The following is a 16776-nucleotide window of genomic DNA, read 5'->3' on the forward strand; positions in this document are numbered from 1 at the left end:
GAATTAATTATTTGCACCTGCCTTTACAGCAGAAGATGTCAGGTAAATAGATCCCTGTGCCTGAAGTTTCTCAAGTAGAGAGCCTGGAAAAAAATATTATTATTATTACTATTACTTAGGCAAATGGTGGTGACAAGCTACAGTTCTAGCCCTAACAGATGATAAATTGTGTTGTCTGAATAGCATCCGCCCAAGAGTTCTTAAAGAACTCAAATGTGAAATTGCTGAACTCCAAAAACAAGTACTTGTCCCTAAGATCAGCCAATGTACTTGAGGACTGGAAATTGGCCCATGTAACACCAATTTTTAAAAAAGGATCCAGAGGGGATCTGGGAAATTACAGGTTGGTTAGTTTAACGTCTACTCCAGGAAAACTGGTGCAAGGGATTATTAAAGATAGAATAACCAAACATATAGAAGAACAAGTCCTGCTGAAACAGAATGAGCATTGCTGCGAAGGATAATTCCCGTCTCACCAATTTTTCAGAGTTCTTTCAGAGTGCCAAGAAGTTGACACTGCATACTTCAACTTTCAAAAATCTTTATACAAGGTACCCACACCAAAGACTTCCGAGAAAGCTTAGCAGTCATGGAATAAGAGGAGAAGGAATTGCTTAAGGTCCAGAAAGCAGAGAATAGAAATAAAGAAGAGTTCTTCAGATGGAAGATGGTGGAAAGTGGAGTTCTCCAAGGATTGGGACTGTGCTTTTTAATGTGTTCATCAATGATCTAGAGCACGTTTTATTAGGAAAGGGATTGAAATTAAAACTGCCAATATCATAGCACCATCCTACAAATCTATGAAGCCAAACTTGGAATACTCTGCATAATTCTGCTCACGATACCTTAAAAGGGGGGAATTGTAGAGCTGATAAAAGTTTCAGAAAGTGGGCAACCAAAACAATCAGGGGGCTGCTGCAGCTCCCCCTCAAGGGAAGGTTACAACCCTTGGGCGGGGGTTAGTTTCAAGAAAAAGCAAGACATAATATTATCCAAGATATGGGGAAAGTGGATAGGAAGTTGTTCTCCTCTCAGGATTCTAGAATCAGAGGCCATCTAAAGTAGCTGATTGTTAGAAGATTCAGGATAGAGGAAAAGGAGGTCTACATGGTCACTAACTTAGATGGCTTTTAAAGATTGGAAAAATGCATGGATCTATCAATGGCTAAGTTCTACCTCCATTATCAGAGGCCTCCGAATATTAGTCGCTAGGAATCACGGGTGAGGAGAGAACTTTTGTGCCCAGATCCTGCTGACGGGCTTCCTGTAGGCATCTGGTTGGCCAATGGGAGAACAGGATGCTAGACTAGATGGGCCTTTGGTCTGATCCAGTACATTCTCTTTATGTTTCTTGTGTAATGTGTGAAATGCCCTGTAATGCCAAACCATTTGTATCCATGAAACAGCCAACGCTGGCCACAGGCTTATTCTGTGTTCAGTTCCCTCAAATACTTTTCAAAGGCAGGTAGCTCAGTTGTGGGTTATTAGTGAGATAATGCACAAGGGAAACGCAGACCCTCCAAGTGTCCCTATTTTCCAGGGACAGTCCTGGATTTACGGAAGCCATCCCAGGTTCTGACTTGAACCCGTAATGTCCCACTTTCCCTTAGGACATCACTATTTCCATTGGAGAAATGTTGGAGGGTATGGAGTTATGCAAACTCCAAGCCAAGGGGATAAGTAACAACACAATCTTTAGAAGACACCTGAAGGCAGCCCTGTATAGCGAAGGTTTTTTTAATGTTTAATTATGTTGGAAGCTGCCCAGAGGGATAACCCAGTCAGATGGGTGGGGTATTATTATTATTATTAAAGCTATGGTTTTCCCAGTAGTGATGTATGGAAGTGAGAGCTGGACCATAAAGAAGGCTGATCGTCGAAGAATTGATGCTTTTGAATTATGGTGCTGGAGGAGACTCTTGAGAGTCCCATGGACTGCAAGAAGATCAAACCTATCCATTCTTAAGGAAATCAGCCCTGAGTGCTCACTGGAAGGACAGATCCTGAAGCTGAGGCTCCAATACTTTGGCCACCTCATGAGAAGAGAAGACTCCCTGGAAAAGACCCTGATGTTGGGAAAGATGGAGGGCACAAGGAGAAGGGGACGACAGAGGACAAGATGGTTGGACAGTGTTCTCGAAGCTACCAGCATGAGTTTGACCAAACTGCGGGAGGCAGTGGAAGACAGGAGTGCCTGGCGTGCTCTGGTCCATGGGGTCACGAAGAGTCGGACACGACTAAACAACAACAACGTTGTTATTGTTGTTGTTGTTATTCACTATCATGGAATAGGATGTCCCTATTTTCATTGGAGAAATATTGGAGAGTATGGAAACAGCTCTTGAAATGAACTTATAAAGAAAGTTCTCTTACTGAATTGGTTGTTTAGTGAAAAATGTCTGAAGAGGACAATTGGCTGGTATCTTTTACATTAACAAACATATAGCACTTTTAATGTAAAGTGCCTAACAACGCTAGATGCTCACAAAGCATTTTGTTTTATTTTTCTGTTTTATTTTATTTCATATGAAACAGGTAAGTAGAGTAGGCCACCCGCGATATTCATGGCTAAGCTTGGTGTTGAACCCAAGTCTCCTGGTTCCATTCTCTCTTTATGATGTTAAGTGCTTTGGCTTATCTGAGACTTAAAGGAGAGCTCTTCACCCTCAAATCAGAAGTAGTTGTCAGTTTACAACTTTTCAGGTAAAACTGCCACTCCACTCTGCAGCTTCATCCCATCATGATTAAATATCACAGGTGCTCTCACTGACCACATTCACATTGCCAGTCCTATTTTTCTAGAAAAAGAGGTCTGCACCTCACGATGAACTTCTCCCTTATTCTCTTAGAATGGCAATGGCATCCACCTGAGCTCTGGCTGGGGGGGGGGGGGAAGCCCTGCGCGATTTTTTTTGAAGATTTTCAGGAAGCCATTTACTACTATGTAGTAATGTAAATCAGCTTACAGAATGCAGGAGAGAAAGAAAGACAACTGGCCTGGAAGATGCAATGAAGAAAGGCCTGCTTAGCAGAATCGAGAACGAGACATACAGGTTCTCAAGTCAACAGCGCTGAGGTATTTCCCCACGTATTTAGGCTACCTGAACTTTGTTATCTTCTGCGTTTATGGATAACCCCTGTTACAGAGTGTCAGCGAACAACTATCAGGAAGCAAAATATCCCTGCAAACAAATTCTAGGGAGTCAATCTTTGGGTTTGGATGAGAAATTTGACCAGGTCCATCTCACAGGCCAAAGACCAAAGACCATGGTTCTTCCAAGATGATCTGTAAAGCCTTCCAGAATATTAGGAGGAGAGGAACTATTTACTGTATTTTTCGCTCTATAAGACGCACCAGACCACAAGACGCACCTAGTTTTTGGAGGAGGAAAACAAGAAAAAAAATATATTCTGAATCTCAGACGCCAGAACAGCAAGAGGGATCGCTGCGCAGTGAAAGCAGCAATCCCTCTTGCTGTTCTGGCTTCTGGGATAGCTGGGCAGCCTGCATTCGCTCCATAAGACGCACACACACTTCCCCTTACTTTTTAGGAGGGTAAAAGTGAGTCTTATAGAGCAAAAAATACGTTAAGTGTTATGCTAGCCTCAGTTGAATAGGGTATCAACCTGTGCCTTCAAAATGTGTGCATTGGTAGCCTCCCTTTTATGTCTGGGTCAATGTTCCACTGCTGGTTCTGCTCAGTAGGAGAATGAAGAGATAGGTCTTTTAGGAATCTGAAAAAGCCCCACTGGGAAGTCTAAAATTGTTCAGAGATGCAAATATGCCAAATAAATATATTTCATTATCCCAGTCTGCAGGAAAAGGCAGACATCTCCTTCCTTTCTTTCTTTCTTTCTTTCTTTCTTTCTTTCTTTCTTTCTTTCTTCCCTCCCTCAAGCTTACTCTGCAAAAATTATGGACATACCATTCAACTTAATATTTCACCAGCTTATCCCGAAAACAGCTTGCAAAGTTTCCTTACACACTTGTAATATATTCAAGTGAGAAATTCTTAAAAGGGAAACCACATACAATTATTATTATTATTGGCCTTTAAAAGGAAGTGAGTATACTCTGGTATACTTCCTTTTCTGGTATATTTTCTGGTATATTTCAGAGTTTTTGGACTCTGAAATAAATCCACACCATGCATAGGACTGTATCTTTAGGGTCAAAGCCTAAACCTGTGAACTATGGACACTTAAAATGGGGTCAACAGTTGGTTTCTAAGGGAAGCAGGTAAATTAGGAGGCGGGAGAAAGGCTGGAGAACAGAAACAGAGAAGAATGCAGAAGACCAAGAGTGACTCGATAAAGACATGTTTTCAGAAAGCAAATGGGACGTTAGTTATAACCATTGGTTAGTACTGAATTTGGGGTGCTAGGTTGGGCCTAAAGTCCTCTCAATATCCATATCAAGTAATTTATGAATGGTTCTCCAGGACTGGCTTAGGAGATGCACCTTGAGTTTAACACACACACACACACACACACACACACACACACACACACAGTGAATGTTAAAGCCTAGACTGCCAGTTCACATGTTGCAACTGGTGAAGCTCCCTTTGAACACACCAAGATGGCAACCTATTATAGGCTATGACAAAGTAAATGAGGACAATGCGTCCATAGGTGCACAAAAGTGTATTCTGCAGTGTATTACAGGCAGTCAAGGCAGAGCAGCGCCTTAACAGGGCAAACTAAGCTCCATGAGATGAATGTCTTTAGGCTCATCCATTAAAAATCAGTGTTTCCCAGACTTGGGACTACAACTCCCATCATCCCTAGCTGGCAAGACCAATGATCAGGGACAAAGGGAATTATTGTCCAAAACAGCTGGAGACCCAAGTCTGGGAAACCCTACATCGAATGCTGAAATGTACGTTTGCTTTCTCTCTTCACATACACACAGACTTTAAAAATGTAATTATAATAATGCAATTGCACCTGCTTTATTTGCTTCCCCATAAATTATACTTGGGGAAGTTTGAGAACTAGTGGTTCGGGGGATTTTTTCTTGCTGTGACAAAGCTTGAGAGGTCCTATCAGAGGCCACAACCAAAAGGAAATGGATTGGCAACCTGGAATTTGGAAATGAATAGAAACATTCCTTCAAAAAGTGGTACTAGCCATGGCTTCAAAACTACAGCACTAATACTTATCCTTTGAAGACATTTACTCCACCAAAACGCTATGGTAAAAATGTTTTCTTTAAAACATAAAAATAAAGTTATGACATAATATATTGTGAAACGCCCCTGAAATACATTCAACTTTCATCTTTGTAACGACTTCAAGTTTATTCTTGTTCTTTTTTCCCTCTCCTTACCTTTTGCTTTTAAAATGGGAATCAAGTGTGTGTTAAAACACATTTGAAATCCCTCCAGGTCATATTTTATTTTCCTTGAGTTTAAAAAAACAACAAAAAACATTCTTTTTTTTCTTCTTCTTGTTTTGAGGTAAATTATTTTTCCTGAGTAGTTAAAAAGAAAAAGAGAACCCACTACATACATTACAAAAATAAAAAGGATGCTAGTTTAATAAACAATCTACATTTAAAAAAAAAAAATCCCAAAAGCCTTCCCTTAAAACCCATTGATGCCATCTGCTTTAACAACGATGCTCTTGATGGCTTTAAAGAACATCAAGGGCTAAATTATGCCCCTGGAAATGAGTCTGTATCAGAGTATAAAGCAGTGAATGACAGCATCGTGCTATTTCCATGGAAGTTAAGAACTCTACAGAAATAACCAGGAGGTACAGTGTTAAAAAGAGTTGGGAAGGGGACAATACCTGGCCGAATACTTTACAATGCTGGTACAGAAAGGGATGACTGGGGGAACAGATTAATAATAAATAGGTTATCCTGAGTTCATTCAGCAACTACTTTTCATAAACATAGAGACCCAACAACCACCACACAGTCAAAATTTCAGACATTTTTTAAAGGGGGGGGGGAATGTACGCAAATCAATCTAGGGGAAGTCCTTGCATCCAAAATTAGGTGTGACTTTCTAACAGACGACTCCTCACCCATTGCCTGCTTTTCATAGGCAGGCAGGCAGGCTGCGGCCTCCCAAGGAGCGGCAAAGCTTTTAACAGCAAAAGCAAGAGAAGGAAATCAAATCTCCCAACACCTTCCATTCAGAGAGACCCGAGACCATCGAAAAAGAAAAAGCCGGTCACTCTCCACTAGTGCTGCGACCCATACATTTTATCCCATTCCACGTATAAGTCCAGCTCCTTCTGAGAGACGGCAGGGTGGATTTTGCAGAAAACGCTTTCGAAATCCTTGTAGGAGGTGGGCTGAAGCTGCCCCGGCAGGCTCTGCAGCTTGCTGGACGCAACTTGCTGGCAGAGGTGGAGGAGCTCGCTGCCGGAATAGCTCTCGGTGAGTTGGACAATGGAGGCCATCTCCCTCTCGCTGAGGCAGTAGTTTTGCTGGGCTAAAGCATGGTGCAGGATCTGCCGCCTGGCAATGCTGTCTGGCGGGGAGATGTAGAAGCGCTTAGCAAACCTCCTCTGGGTGGCTTCGTCCAGGTTGCCAGGCCTGGTGGTGGTTGCTATGACCACGACGTTCTGCTCGCCTGAGGTAGCAAGGTTATCCAGGTAGGAAAGGAGCTGGGACTTCAGGACAGCGGCGTCTTCCAGGAGGGATTCCACGTCGGTGAGGAGAACGACCGCCGGCTGCCGGCAGTTGGACACAAAGAACGTGGCCTGCAGGATCTTCTCAGCTTCTGCCTTCCACTTGGAGACCAAGGCTGTCCCGCTGAGCTTCATCAGGGTGGACCCCAGCTGGGTGCAAACGCACCTGCTCAGCAGGGTCTTCCCGACACCGCGAGGTCCAAAGAGAAGGATGGTTTTGGGTGGCCGGCTTGCCCCCGTGTAAGCCCCTGGCCTCAAGATGGGCCACACCAGCTCTTCCTCGATGGCAGCTTTGACAGAGACTTGCCCTGCGATGTCTGTCCACTGAACTGGAGGACCGCAATCAATGATCTTGTTGTTCACCAGCTCCAGAACAAACGGGTCCATAGCTTTCAGCTGCTCTTCCACAGTCTGGCTGCTGTTGTCGCTGCTGAAGGGTGGTGGCTTGGGTTGCATCCTGAGGGCAAAGGACTCTCCTCCATGTTCCCCGTTGGCAGCCGGAGGGGTGAACTTCTCAAAGGTCTCGCTAGGCCTCAGCGGGGCTTCACCCACACTGTAAGCCGTAGACACCAGGCCTTTCATGGGCTGGCTGTTGTATTTCCCCACGGGCTCCTCTGAAGCCACGGTGGTGGCCGCCACACCTGCGGGCCTCTTCCCCCCTTTGAAAGGCACCTCAGAGCTGCGGCTGAACCCATTTCCTCTACATTCACCGCTGTCGGACATCTGATACGGAGACTTTGGTTGCTCATAGCTGTATTTGCGATACCGGCCTTCGCCGTCATCCTCACCGCCGGCGAGATCAAAGGCCTTCCTTTTCAGAGAGCTCCCCGACTCACCGCTGAGGGGTGGCACAGCGAGGGGGCTCTGGTAGCTGTACCCAGGGACGACAGGGGGCCGAGAGGAGGGAGGGATGGGGGTGGGGGCAGCAATGCCCGAGGGCAAATACGAGGCTGACGGGTGGGGAGGGTGAATGGTGCCATAGCCAGGCTGGGGTGGGTAGCTGCCTGAGGCGTAATTGTACATGGGTCCTGAGGAGCTGTAGCTGGGGACAAGCGCCGTGGAAGGGTGGCTGGGTTGAAGGAGGCCTGAGCTATGCAAGGTGGACGGGTGTGGAGGCGGAAGCGCCGAGGCAGGTTGGCTGCAGTAGCCCGATGGCAGGTAGGCCCCACTGTAGCCTGAAGGGTACTCCTGAGACGGACCAAGACTGCCAGAAGTTGGGGGTCCCCCGCATGTGTTACTGGGGTAAATGGAGTCCGACAGATTGCTGGAGACCACCGGGGAGGTCCCGAGGCTGTTCCCAGGGGTGACAGCAGGAGGGATGATCCCCTTGGAGGTGGGCAATCCATCGTGCATTGGGGTCAAAGGGTAAGCCCCCTCTGAGCTGTGCGCCATCGGCCAAGGCTCCATCTCTCCCTTCTGGCCGTTGAGGGGCCCAAAGGCGCCATCCCCGTAGGTGTTGAGCCCCGGCGGCCTGTCATAAGGGGAGTCCAGTACTCCGGAGTACTTCTCGGCATACCTCTTCAGCAGGTTGGAGGCGGTCAGGGCAGAGATGTCATCGTTGGCCCAGGCGTAGTTGAAGCGCTGCCGGCTGCTGTGGTAGAGGTCCGACTTGTGGGCAGGCGATGAGGTTGTGGAGGAGACATCAAGGTGCTGCTCCGGCCACTGGTTCAGGGGCTGAGCATGCTCGGGTGTCCAGTGCATGTTTGACAAAAGAGCTAGGGAAAAAGCAGCAAAGAAAACCAGGATTAGTTTTTTTCTTTGCGGTGATATATACCGCATTTTTTCCTCTATAAGACACACCAGACCATAAGACGCACCTAATTTTTTGAAGGAGGAAAACAAGAAAAAGAATATTCTGAATCCCAGAAGCCAGAACAACAAGAGGGATTGCTGCGCAGTGATCCCTCTCACTGTTCTGGCTTAGCCGCGCGAAGCCTCTTCAGGGCAGCGGGATGAAGGCACCCCCTGCCCAGAAGAGGTTTCGCGCAGCGAAGCCAGAAGCTAGAACAGCGAGAGGAGAGGGAGCGCTGTGCAGCGATTCCTCTCGCTGTTCTGGCTTCGCCACGCGAAGCCTGCATGCGCTCCTTACTTTTTAGGAGGGAAAAAGTGTGTCTTATAAAGCGAAAAATACAGTAATGAGTTAAAGAAAATGTTTAAAAACACTTTTGTTTAAAAACCAGAAGTTTTTGTATTGGGTATAGACAAGATAAAAAAAAATCTTATATGCAACAACTGCAGCAACAACAACAACAACAATAATAATAATAATAATAATAATAATAATAATAATAATAATAATAATAAATTTTATTTATATCCCGCCCTCCCCAGCCGAAGCCGGGCTCAGGGCGGCTAACAACACTAAAATAGTGCAACATTATAAAAACATCATAAGAATTAATTAAAACCAAAGTTGATGGCAACCATAAACTAAAGTATTGTAAAGATTGCCAAAGGAGGGAGTCAGGCTGCGCCCTGACCAAAGGCCTGGTGGAACAGCTCTGTCTTGCAGGCCCTGCGGAAAGATGTCAAGTCCTGCAGGGCCCTTGTCTCTTCCACAGGCCCTGCGAAAAGATGTCAAGTCCTGCAGGGCCCTTGTCTCTTGTGACAGAGCGTTCCACCAGGTTGGAGCCGCAGCCGAAAAACCCCTGGCTCTAGTTGAGGCCAGCCTAACCTCTCTGTGGCCTTGGACCTCCAAGATGTTTTTATTTGAAGACCGTAAGTTCCTCTGTGGGGCATACCAGGAGAGGCGGTCCCGTAGATACGAGGGTCCTAGGCCGTATAGGGCTTTGAAGGTTAAAACCAGCACCTTAAACCTGATCCTGTACTCCACCGGGAGCCAGTGCAGCTGGTATAGCACCGGATGAATGTGATCCCGCAGCGAAGACCCCGTAAGGAGTCTCGCTGCGGCATTCTGCACCCGCTGGAGTTTCTGGGTCAGTCTCAGGGGCAGCCCCACGTAGAGCGAGTTACAATAATCCAGTCTGGAGGTGACCGTCGCGTGGATCACAGTGGCTAGGTCAGGGTGAGAGAGGTAAGGAGCCAACTGCTTAGCTTGGCGGAGATGAAAAAATGCCGCCTTTGTTATAGCTGCAATCTGCACCTCCATGGAGAGGGAGGTATCGAAGATTACACCCAAACTCTTAACGGACGGTGCTGGCACTAATTGCACCCCCGCAAGAGATGGGAGTTGCCCCCCCAATCCCATATCGTCCCGTCCCAGCCAGAGGACCTCTGTCTTCGAAGGATTTAACTTCAACCGGCTCCCACGTAACCATCCAGCCACAGCTTCCAAACATCTGGTCAGTGTGTCTGGGGCCGAGTCAGGATGGCCATCCATCAACAGATAGAGTTGGGTGTCATCAGCATACTGATGGCAGCCCAGCCCAAAACTCCGGACAAGCTGGGCGAGGGGGCGCATAAAGATGTTAAAAAGCATAGGGGAGAGTATCACACCCTGGGGCACTCCACACACCAAGGAGTGGCGGGATGACAGTTCCCCCCCAAGCGCCACCCTCTGTCCCCGACCAGAGAGAAACGAGCGCAGCCATTGAACGACTGTGCCCTGGATCCCCACGTCGGCAAGGCGGTGGTCCAGGAGTTCGTGATCGACCATGTCGAAGGCTGCTGACAGGTCTAGAAGAATCAGCAGCCCCGACCCGCCTCGATCCAGCTGCCTGCGGAGATCATCTGTTAGGGTGACCAGAGCCGTCTCGGTCCCATGACCAGCGCGGAAGCCGGACTGGAATGGATCCAGAGCCGATGTTTCATCCAGAAACCTACCAAGCTGTTCAGCAACCGCTCTCTCAATCACCTTACCCGGGAATGGAAGATTCGAAACTGGGCGGTAATTGGATAGATCTAAGGGATCTAATGATGTTTTCTTTAAGAGCGGACGCACCACCGCCTCCTTCAGTTCCCCTGGGAATGTCCCGGTGCCAAGGGACAAATTGATGATATCCCCCAGGGGGGCCCGCATCTCGTCTGGACACGCTCTAATCAACCAAGACGGGCACGGGTCGAGAGGACAAGTGGTGGGCTTTCCAGCTCGGAGGAGTCTGTCCACATCGGCTGGGGATATCCGGTCAAAGTGGTCCAATACTGGACCCGAGGACAGTCGAGGGGCCTCCAGTTCCTTTATTGTATCCAATTTGGCAGGGAGGTCATGGCGGAGCGACAGGACCTTCTCCGCAAAAAAGCTCGCAAATGCCTCACAGCTGTGTGTCAAATTGTTATTTAAATTTGGCTGTCCTTCGAGGGACGTTAAAGACCGAATTATACTAAATAATTGTGCCGGGCGAGAGCTAGCGGATGCAATGGAGGCCGAGAAGTAGGACTTCTTAGCGGCCTTCACTGCCATCTCGTAGGTTTTCATAAAAACCCTATAAGATGTTCTTGAGGCTCCGTCACGGGCACCCCGCCATACTCGCTCTAGCCGTCTGAGGTCCCGCTTCATTTTCCAGAGCTCCTCAGTAAACCAGGGAGCCCGGTTTCTGCGGGGTTGCAGAGGGCGCTTAGGTGCGATCTCATTGATGGCTGCCAGGAGCTGGGTATTCCAGCCCTCAACAAGCTCAGTCAATGAGTCGCCAGGGGGAGAAAGGTTCCGCAAGGCTTGACGGAATCTATCAGGGTCCATCAGCCTCCGCGGGCGAGCCCAAATCAGCTCACCACCTAAGCAGGGTGGGGGTGGAACGTCAATCCTGGCTTTCAGAGCATAGTGATCAGACCATGGCACCTTCATCGAAGGAAACATGATCACATCTATACTGACGCCAAAGATCAAATCCAGCATGTGGCCTGCTTGATGTGTGGGGCCCGAAACAAACTGGGAGAGCCCTAGTGTCGCCATGGAAGACACCAGGTCCAGAGCCTGCGAGGAGGGAGTGGCATAGGCATGGATGTTGAAGTCCCCCAATACCAATAGGTTAGGGAATTCCAAGGCCCAGCCGGCCACCACCTCCAGCAGGCCTGACAGGGTGGCTGCTGGTGTGCTAGGTGGCCGGTACACCAGCCAGACAGCCAAGCTCACCTCGGAGCCCCACACTAGTCCAACACATTCAATGCCGGGGATCGATGGCGGTGGTAGAGCCCTGAAAGAACGATCTTCCCGGATTAATGCCACCCCTCCCCCCCGGCCCACAGTCCGTGACTGGTGGAGGACGGAAAAACCCGGGGGCGCCATCTCTCGTAAGGTAACAGTATCCCCTTCGCACACCCAGGTCTCCGTCACACAAGTCAGGTCGACCCCCTGCGAGATGATGAAATCTTGCAGGGTGGCGGTTTTGTTGCCTATAGACCTGGCATTGCACAACACCAGTGACGGAGGTGAGTAATCCTTGCTCACCCTACCCTCGTCTCTCGGGATGGGGCGCAGATTGGAAGGGGTACGAGCATATCCGTATCTCGATCCCCTTTGCCTATGACATCTGCCCCCACCGCCATACCTCCCTCACCCCTCCACAGTAGGAATCCCAAGCCTCATACTCGCCTCCATTTACAAAATATAAAAGCAATCAAACAAACAAAAAACAATTACACCAAAACAAAACCAATCCCCACCCCACTCAACAACCATCCCACCCCAACCCAAAATAAAACAAAACAAAATAAAAATACATGGATAAAAACCACCGTTTATGGTGGTACAACAAAGTAAAAAGTAAAAACAATTTTAAAACACTTTAAAATATATAAAACGTTTAAACATTTGCTGCCACAGCACCAGTGTCCTTAAAGTTGTGGCGGTGGTGAGTATGGGGGCCGCCCCCAGGCCCAAGGTGGAGAATGGGCTTGCAGGGCGAGTGGTCCTCCCCAAGACTCACCGGCAAAGCGGCAGCAGCAATGTCCCGAGGCCTCCTTGGAGCCTTATATGCTGAGGCCTCCTTGGAGCCTTATATGGGGCCCGCCCCCAGGCCCAAGGTGGAGAATGGGCTTGCAGGGGGAGCGGTCCTCCCCAAGACTCACCGGCAAAGCGGCAGCAGAATTTTGTTAGCCCCAAAATGGAAACAACAGGAGTTACCAATGAGTGGCAGATGAAAATGATGGTCTTTGCAGAACTGGCAAAACTGACGGGAAGAATCCGGAAGCAGCGAGACCAAGCATTCCAAAAAGACTGGAATAAATCTATATTACATTTGAAAGACAACTGTAAGCAATTAACATCACTAGCAGGGTTACCGTATTTTTCCATGTGTAAGACTAGGTTTTTTTCCGTTAAAAATAATGTCAAAAATGTGGGGGCGTCTTATACAAGGAGGCCATCTCCCCCCCCCCCATTTTCTTAAATTGGAGTCTCCAAAATTACACATGGGGGCATCTTATAGACGGAAAAATACGGTAGTTGAAGATGTGTAAGATGAAATTGCTACCTATTCAGGTTGAGTAATTTAATATTTTAGGTAACAAGGATAAGAAATAAAGTAAAAGGTAAAGATGCAAAATTTAATTTTATTAGGCGGGAGGGAAGGAAGTTGATAGGCTCAGTTGAGCCCAAAGAGTTATAAGAAGAAGATATATTACTGTGTAATGTGATTATATGTAAAACTAATAAAAATTAATATATATATAAAGATTTTGTCTTTTGGGAATAATAGGAACAGAACTACCTAAATTGTATAGGAATTTATTTATGTATGCTACTACAACAGCAAGAATGCTACTTGCCCCAAAAATGGAAAGATGCAGAAGTCCCAGCAAAGGAAGAATGGATACAAAAACTTACGGAATATGCAGAAATGGCAAAACTTACCGGAAGAATGAGAAATTCTTTTTATAAAAGAATGGAAATGGTTTACTGAATATTTACAGATAAAAACATTGGCAGGGTTCTGGTAATAACCTGCAGTTTCATAAGAGTATATATTTAAAGTAGATAATTAAATGAGCAAATTAAGTGAATTTGGATATGAGGAAAATTAATTTAAGGAACCGCAGAAAGAGGGGGAAGGAAGTCAAACTTTGAAATGTTAAATTGGCTGTAAAACTAAGGAAATGTATAAACTTGAAAGGTATAAATAAATGATGCAACACTGGCGGGGAATTGTGGGGAATCAAAATGGCAGCTGCCAGATCTCTACTGGGAGACGGACATCATTTTAATTTCCCAGGGTGCTCCGGAACAATGTCCCACAGGGGGAATTGTGGGGAATTAAAATGGTGGCCCGAGACCCAGTTGCCTAACACAGAAGTGTTGGGAGGGGGAAAGGCTGAAAGGAAGGGGTAAAGCTTTAGGATTGCTCCTAACAGTGTGGCGACACCAGATCTCCTCCCTGCAGCTACTGGCTACAGGGGGAAATCAGCAGTAACAAGCAAGCTGTCTTTCAAGGGAAGCTCCTGACACCCTCATTACCGGCCTTCTCATTGCAGCCCTCCTGATCAAACTCCCCAGGGAAATGCCTGTCTTGGCAACTGGACCAATTTCTTCAGGATTGTTTCTACTATTCTTAAAATCTATCACTATCAAAGAGGGTGGTTATTATTATTATTATTTGGATTTTTTTTACTATTTGCACACATGCAGGCCCCATTGTTTTCCCTCGGAGCCACACTTTCAGAATAAAAATTGGCTTGTGCAACACTGTTTGGGTTTTTTTAATTGATAAGAAATACATTTTGTGGCGGGAGGAGGAGAGAGATACAACTTCTAGCAGTGCTTGATTTGTAACACATAACCCAGCTACATTATAATATAATTGTGGGATATCCAGGAAATATAAAGCAATGCAGCTACATAAGAATACGAAGTCTTCCCAAAATATAAAATTAATTGTCCTTGAATCTTCCCGCTATAATTGTCATCCTTTGAGAACCACTGGTGTACAACATTATGCTAGGGTATTTTTCCGCTTCCTGAAAGTGGTGCCTCAGGTTACATACGCTTCAGGTTACATACGCTTCAGGTTACAGACTCCACTAACCCAGAAATAGTACCTCGGGTTAAGAACTTTGCTTCAGGATGAGAACTGAAATCATGCTCCGGCAGCGCAGCGGCAGCAGGAGGCCCCATTAGCTAAAGTGGTGCTTCAGGTTAAGAACAGTTTCAGCTTAAGTCCAGACCTCCGGAACGCATTAAGTACTTAACCCGAGGTACCACTGTAATATAATTGTGGGATATCCAGGAAATATAAAGCAATGCAGCTACATAAGAACACGAAGTCTTCCCAAATATAATATTGATTGTCCTTGAATCTTCTCATCCTTTGAGAACCACTGGTATACGGCGTTATGCTAGGGTATTTTTCCGCTTCCTGAAAAATATATGCCTAGCATAAATTAAAAACTTGAAATTTATTATTATTATCACAGTGGTACCTCGGGTAAAGAACTTAACTCATTCCGGAGGTCTGTTCTTAACCTGAAACTGTTCTTAACCTGAAGCACCACTTTAGCTAATGGGGCCTCCCGTTGCCGTTGCACCGCCGTTGCACGATTTCTGTTCTCATCCTGAAGCAAAGGTAATATTTCTGGGTTAGCGGAGTCTGTAACCTGAAGCGCATGTAACCTGAAGCGTATGTAACCCGAGGTACCACGGTATTATTATTAGTAGTAGTGTTATTATTATTAACCTGGGTTACTCGATCGGGAAACCATGTTCTTACACAAAGTGGGGGCCCGCTTTAGACACAGAAGGCAGCCATGCCGGCTTGAAACGCTTGCAGGGGGATTCAAAGCCCCCTTCCTCCTCCTCCTCCTCCTCCCTCCTGGTCTCAGCTGCTTCATAGCAAGCAGGCGGCGGAATGCACACAATGAAGCAATCAAGGGCAGAGCTGGAGGAATGCCTCACCAGTCCCGTCCCCCCCCGACCTAAGTAACTTTAATTGTGCTGGGGTGTTTCTGCCCCTGCCCCGTGGCTTCCTCTGGCCCTCCTGATCTAATGAGGAGAGACATTTCAGGAGCCTTGCTGTGGGGCCGAGCAAATTCCGAAACCTCGAGGCTCCAGAGAAAGGGAGCGCGAGAGAAGCGGAGGAGGAGGAGGGGAGGAAAAACAGAAGGAAGAAGCAGCAGCACGTATCGCATTATAGAGATTGGCAGGATACTTGCAAAAAAAAAGAGAGCGCTTGCAATCCTAGTTTTTCATTTCCTCTGTGTGTGTGTTTTTTGAATGCGTTATGGATTGAAAACTTTATAACAGATATTATAGGCAAAATGAGAAATAAAAAATGGACAGTTATTCATTCGTTAACCAATGCTTGCTTTGTACACCCTTTGTGATTAGCTCTGGTCTTCCCCTTGCCTTTCCCGATTTAAATTCCTTAAACACGCGCTTAAAATTTACTTTCTCCATGTTATTTGACTTACTCGGAATTTTATTTTATATAATTATCCTATTTGCACACCGAAGTTCAACCAAAGCCTGCCAAAGGACTGATCTCTTGACGATGTTCTTTTACATAAACTCTGTTTATATCCCACTCTCTAGGAAATTTTCTAGTTTTTTTTCATTTCCAGGTTCCTTCCTTAGCATTGTTGGTATGTGTGTGTTGTGTTTGTGTGTGTGCATTTGCTCACCAGATCCACTACCTCAGCCGACCCCCCCACTCTTCTCCAGGGTCCTCCCCCCTCTGCTCATTCACAAAAGGCCCTGGGAGGGGTGGGGGGGGCAGAATGCTGAAGTGTGGGTTGTGCTTTATCACTGCCATTCAGCCTCTAAGCCACTTTGTGGCCGCAGTACAATTAGATTACCTAATGCTTTAATTGACTTATATGGCATTTGTACTTTCACTCTGGATATCAAAACTTACACAGGAGGATTTAAATGGCAGCTTTAACCAGGCTTTCTCCGGCCGCCTGCCTTCATTTACTCCCCATTATATATTAAAAAGTGCCACAATTAGGCAAAAGGTCCGCAGAGAGGGTGCTCTCATCGCTACCCCCACCCCACTCCCGGCCGAGTAAATAAATAAATTAAAATGGGCGGGTGGGTAAACAAATAAAAAGGGACTCGGGGGGGGGGCGAGCTTTGGAAAAATGAAGACAATGGGAGCCTTCCAATAAAACGCTCGCTTTAGACACGCAATTCCAAGCATAGTACAGTGGTACCTCGGGTTAGGAACTTAATTCGTTCCTGAGGTCCGTTCTTAACCTGAAACTGTTCTTAACCCGAGGTACCACTTTAGCTAATGGGGCCTC

General features: G+C 46.7%; 1 protein-coding gene across 1 annotated transcript in view; it reads right to left on the bottom strand.

The window, feature by feature from the left end:
* Positions 1-6090: 6090 nt before the first annotated feature.
* Positions 6091-16776, bottom strand: part of FIGNL2 (fidgetin like 2) — a 69973-nt gene continuing 59287 nt past the window's right edge. Inside the window, exon 2 of the mRNA XM_081181340.1 lies at positions 6091-8363. Coding sequence (XP_081037466.1) covers positions 6196-8349 — 2154 coding nt within the window. The 5' untranslated portion in view covers positions 8350-8363 and the 3' untranslated portion in view covers positions 6091-6195. The remainder of the gene's footprint in view (positions 8364-16776) is intronic.

This window comes from Podarcis bocagei (assembly GCF_964188305.1).
Source record: "Podarcis bocagei genome assembly, chromosome: 2".
Taxonomy (NCBI): Eukaryota; Metazoa; Chordata; class Lepidosauria; order Squamata; family Lacertidae; genus Podarcis; species Podarcis bocagei.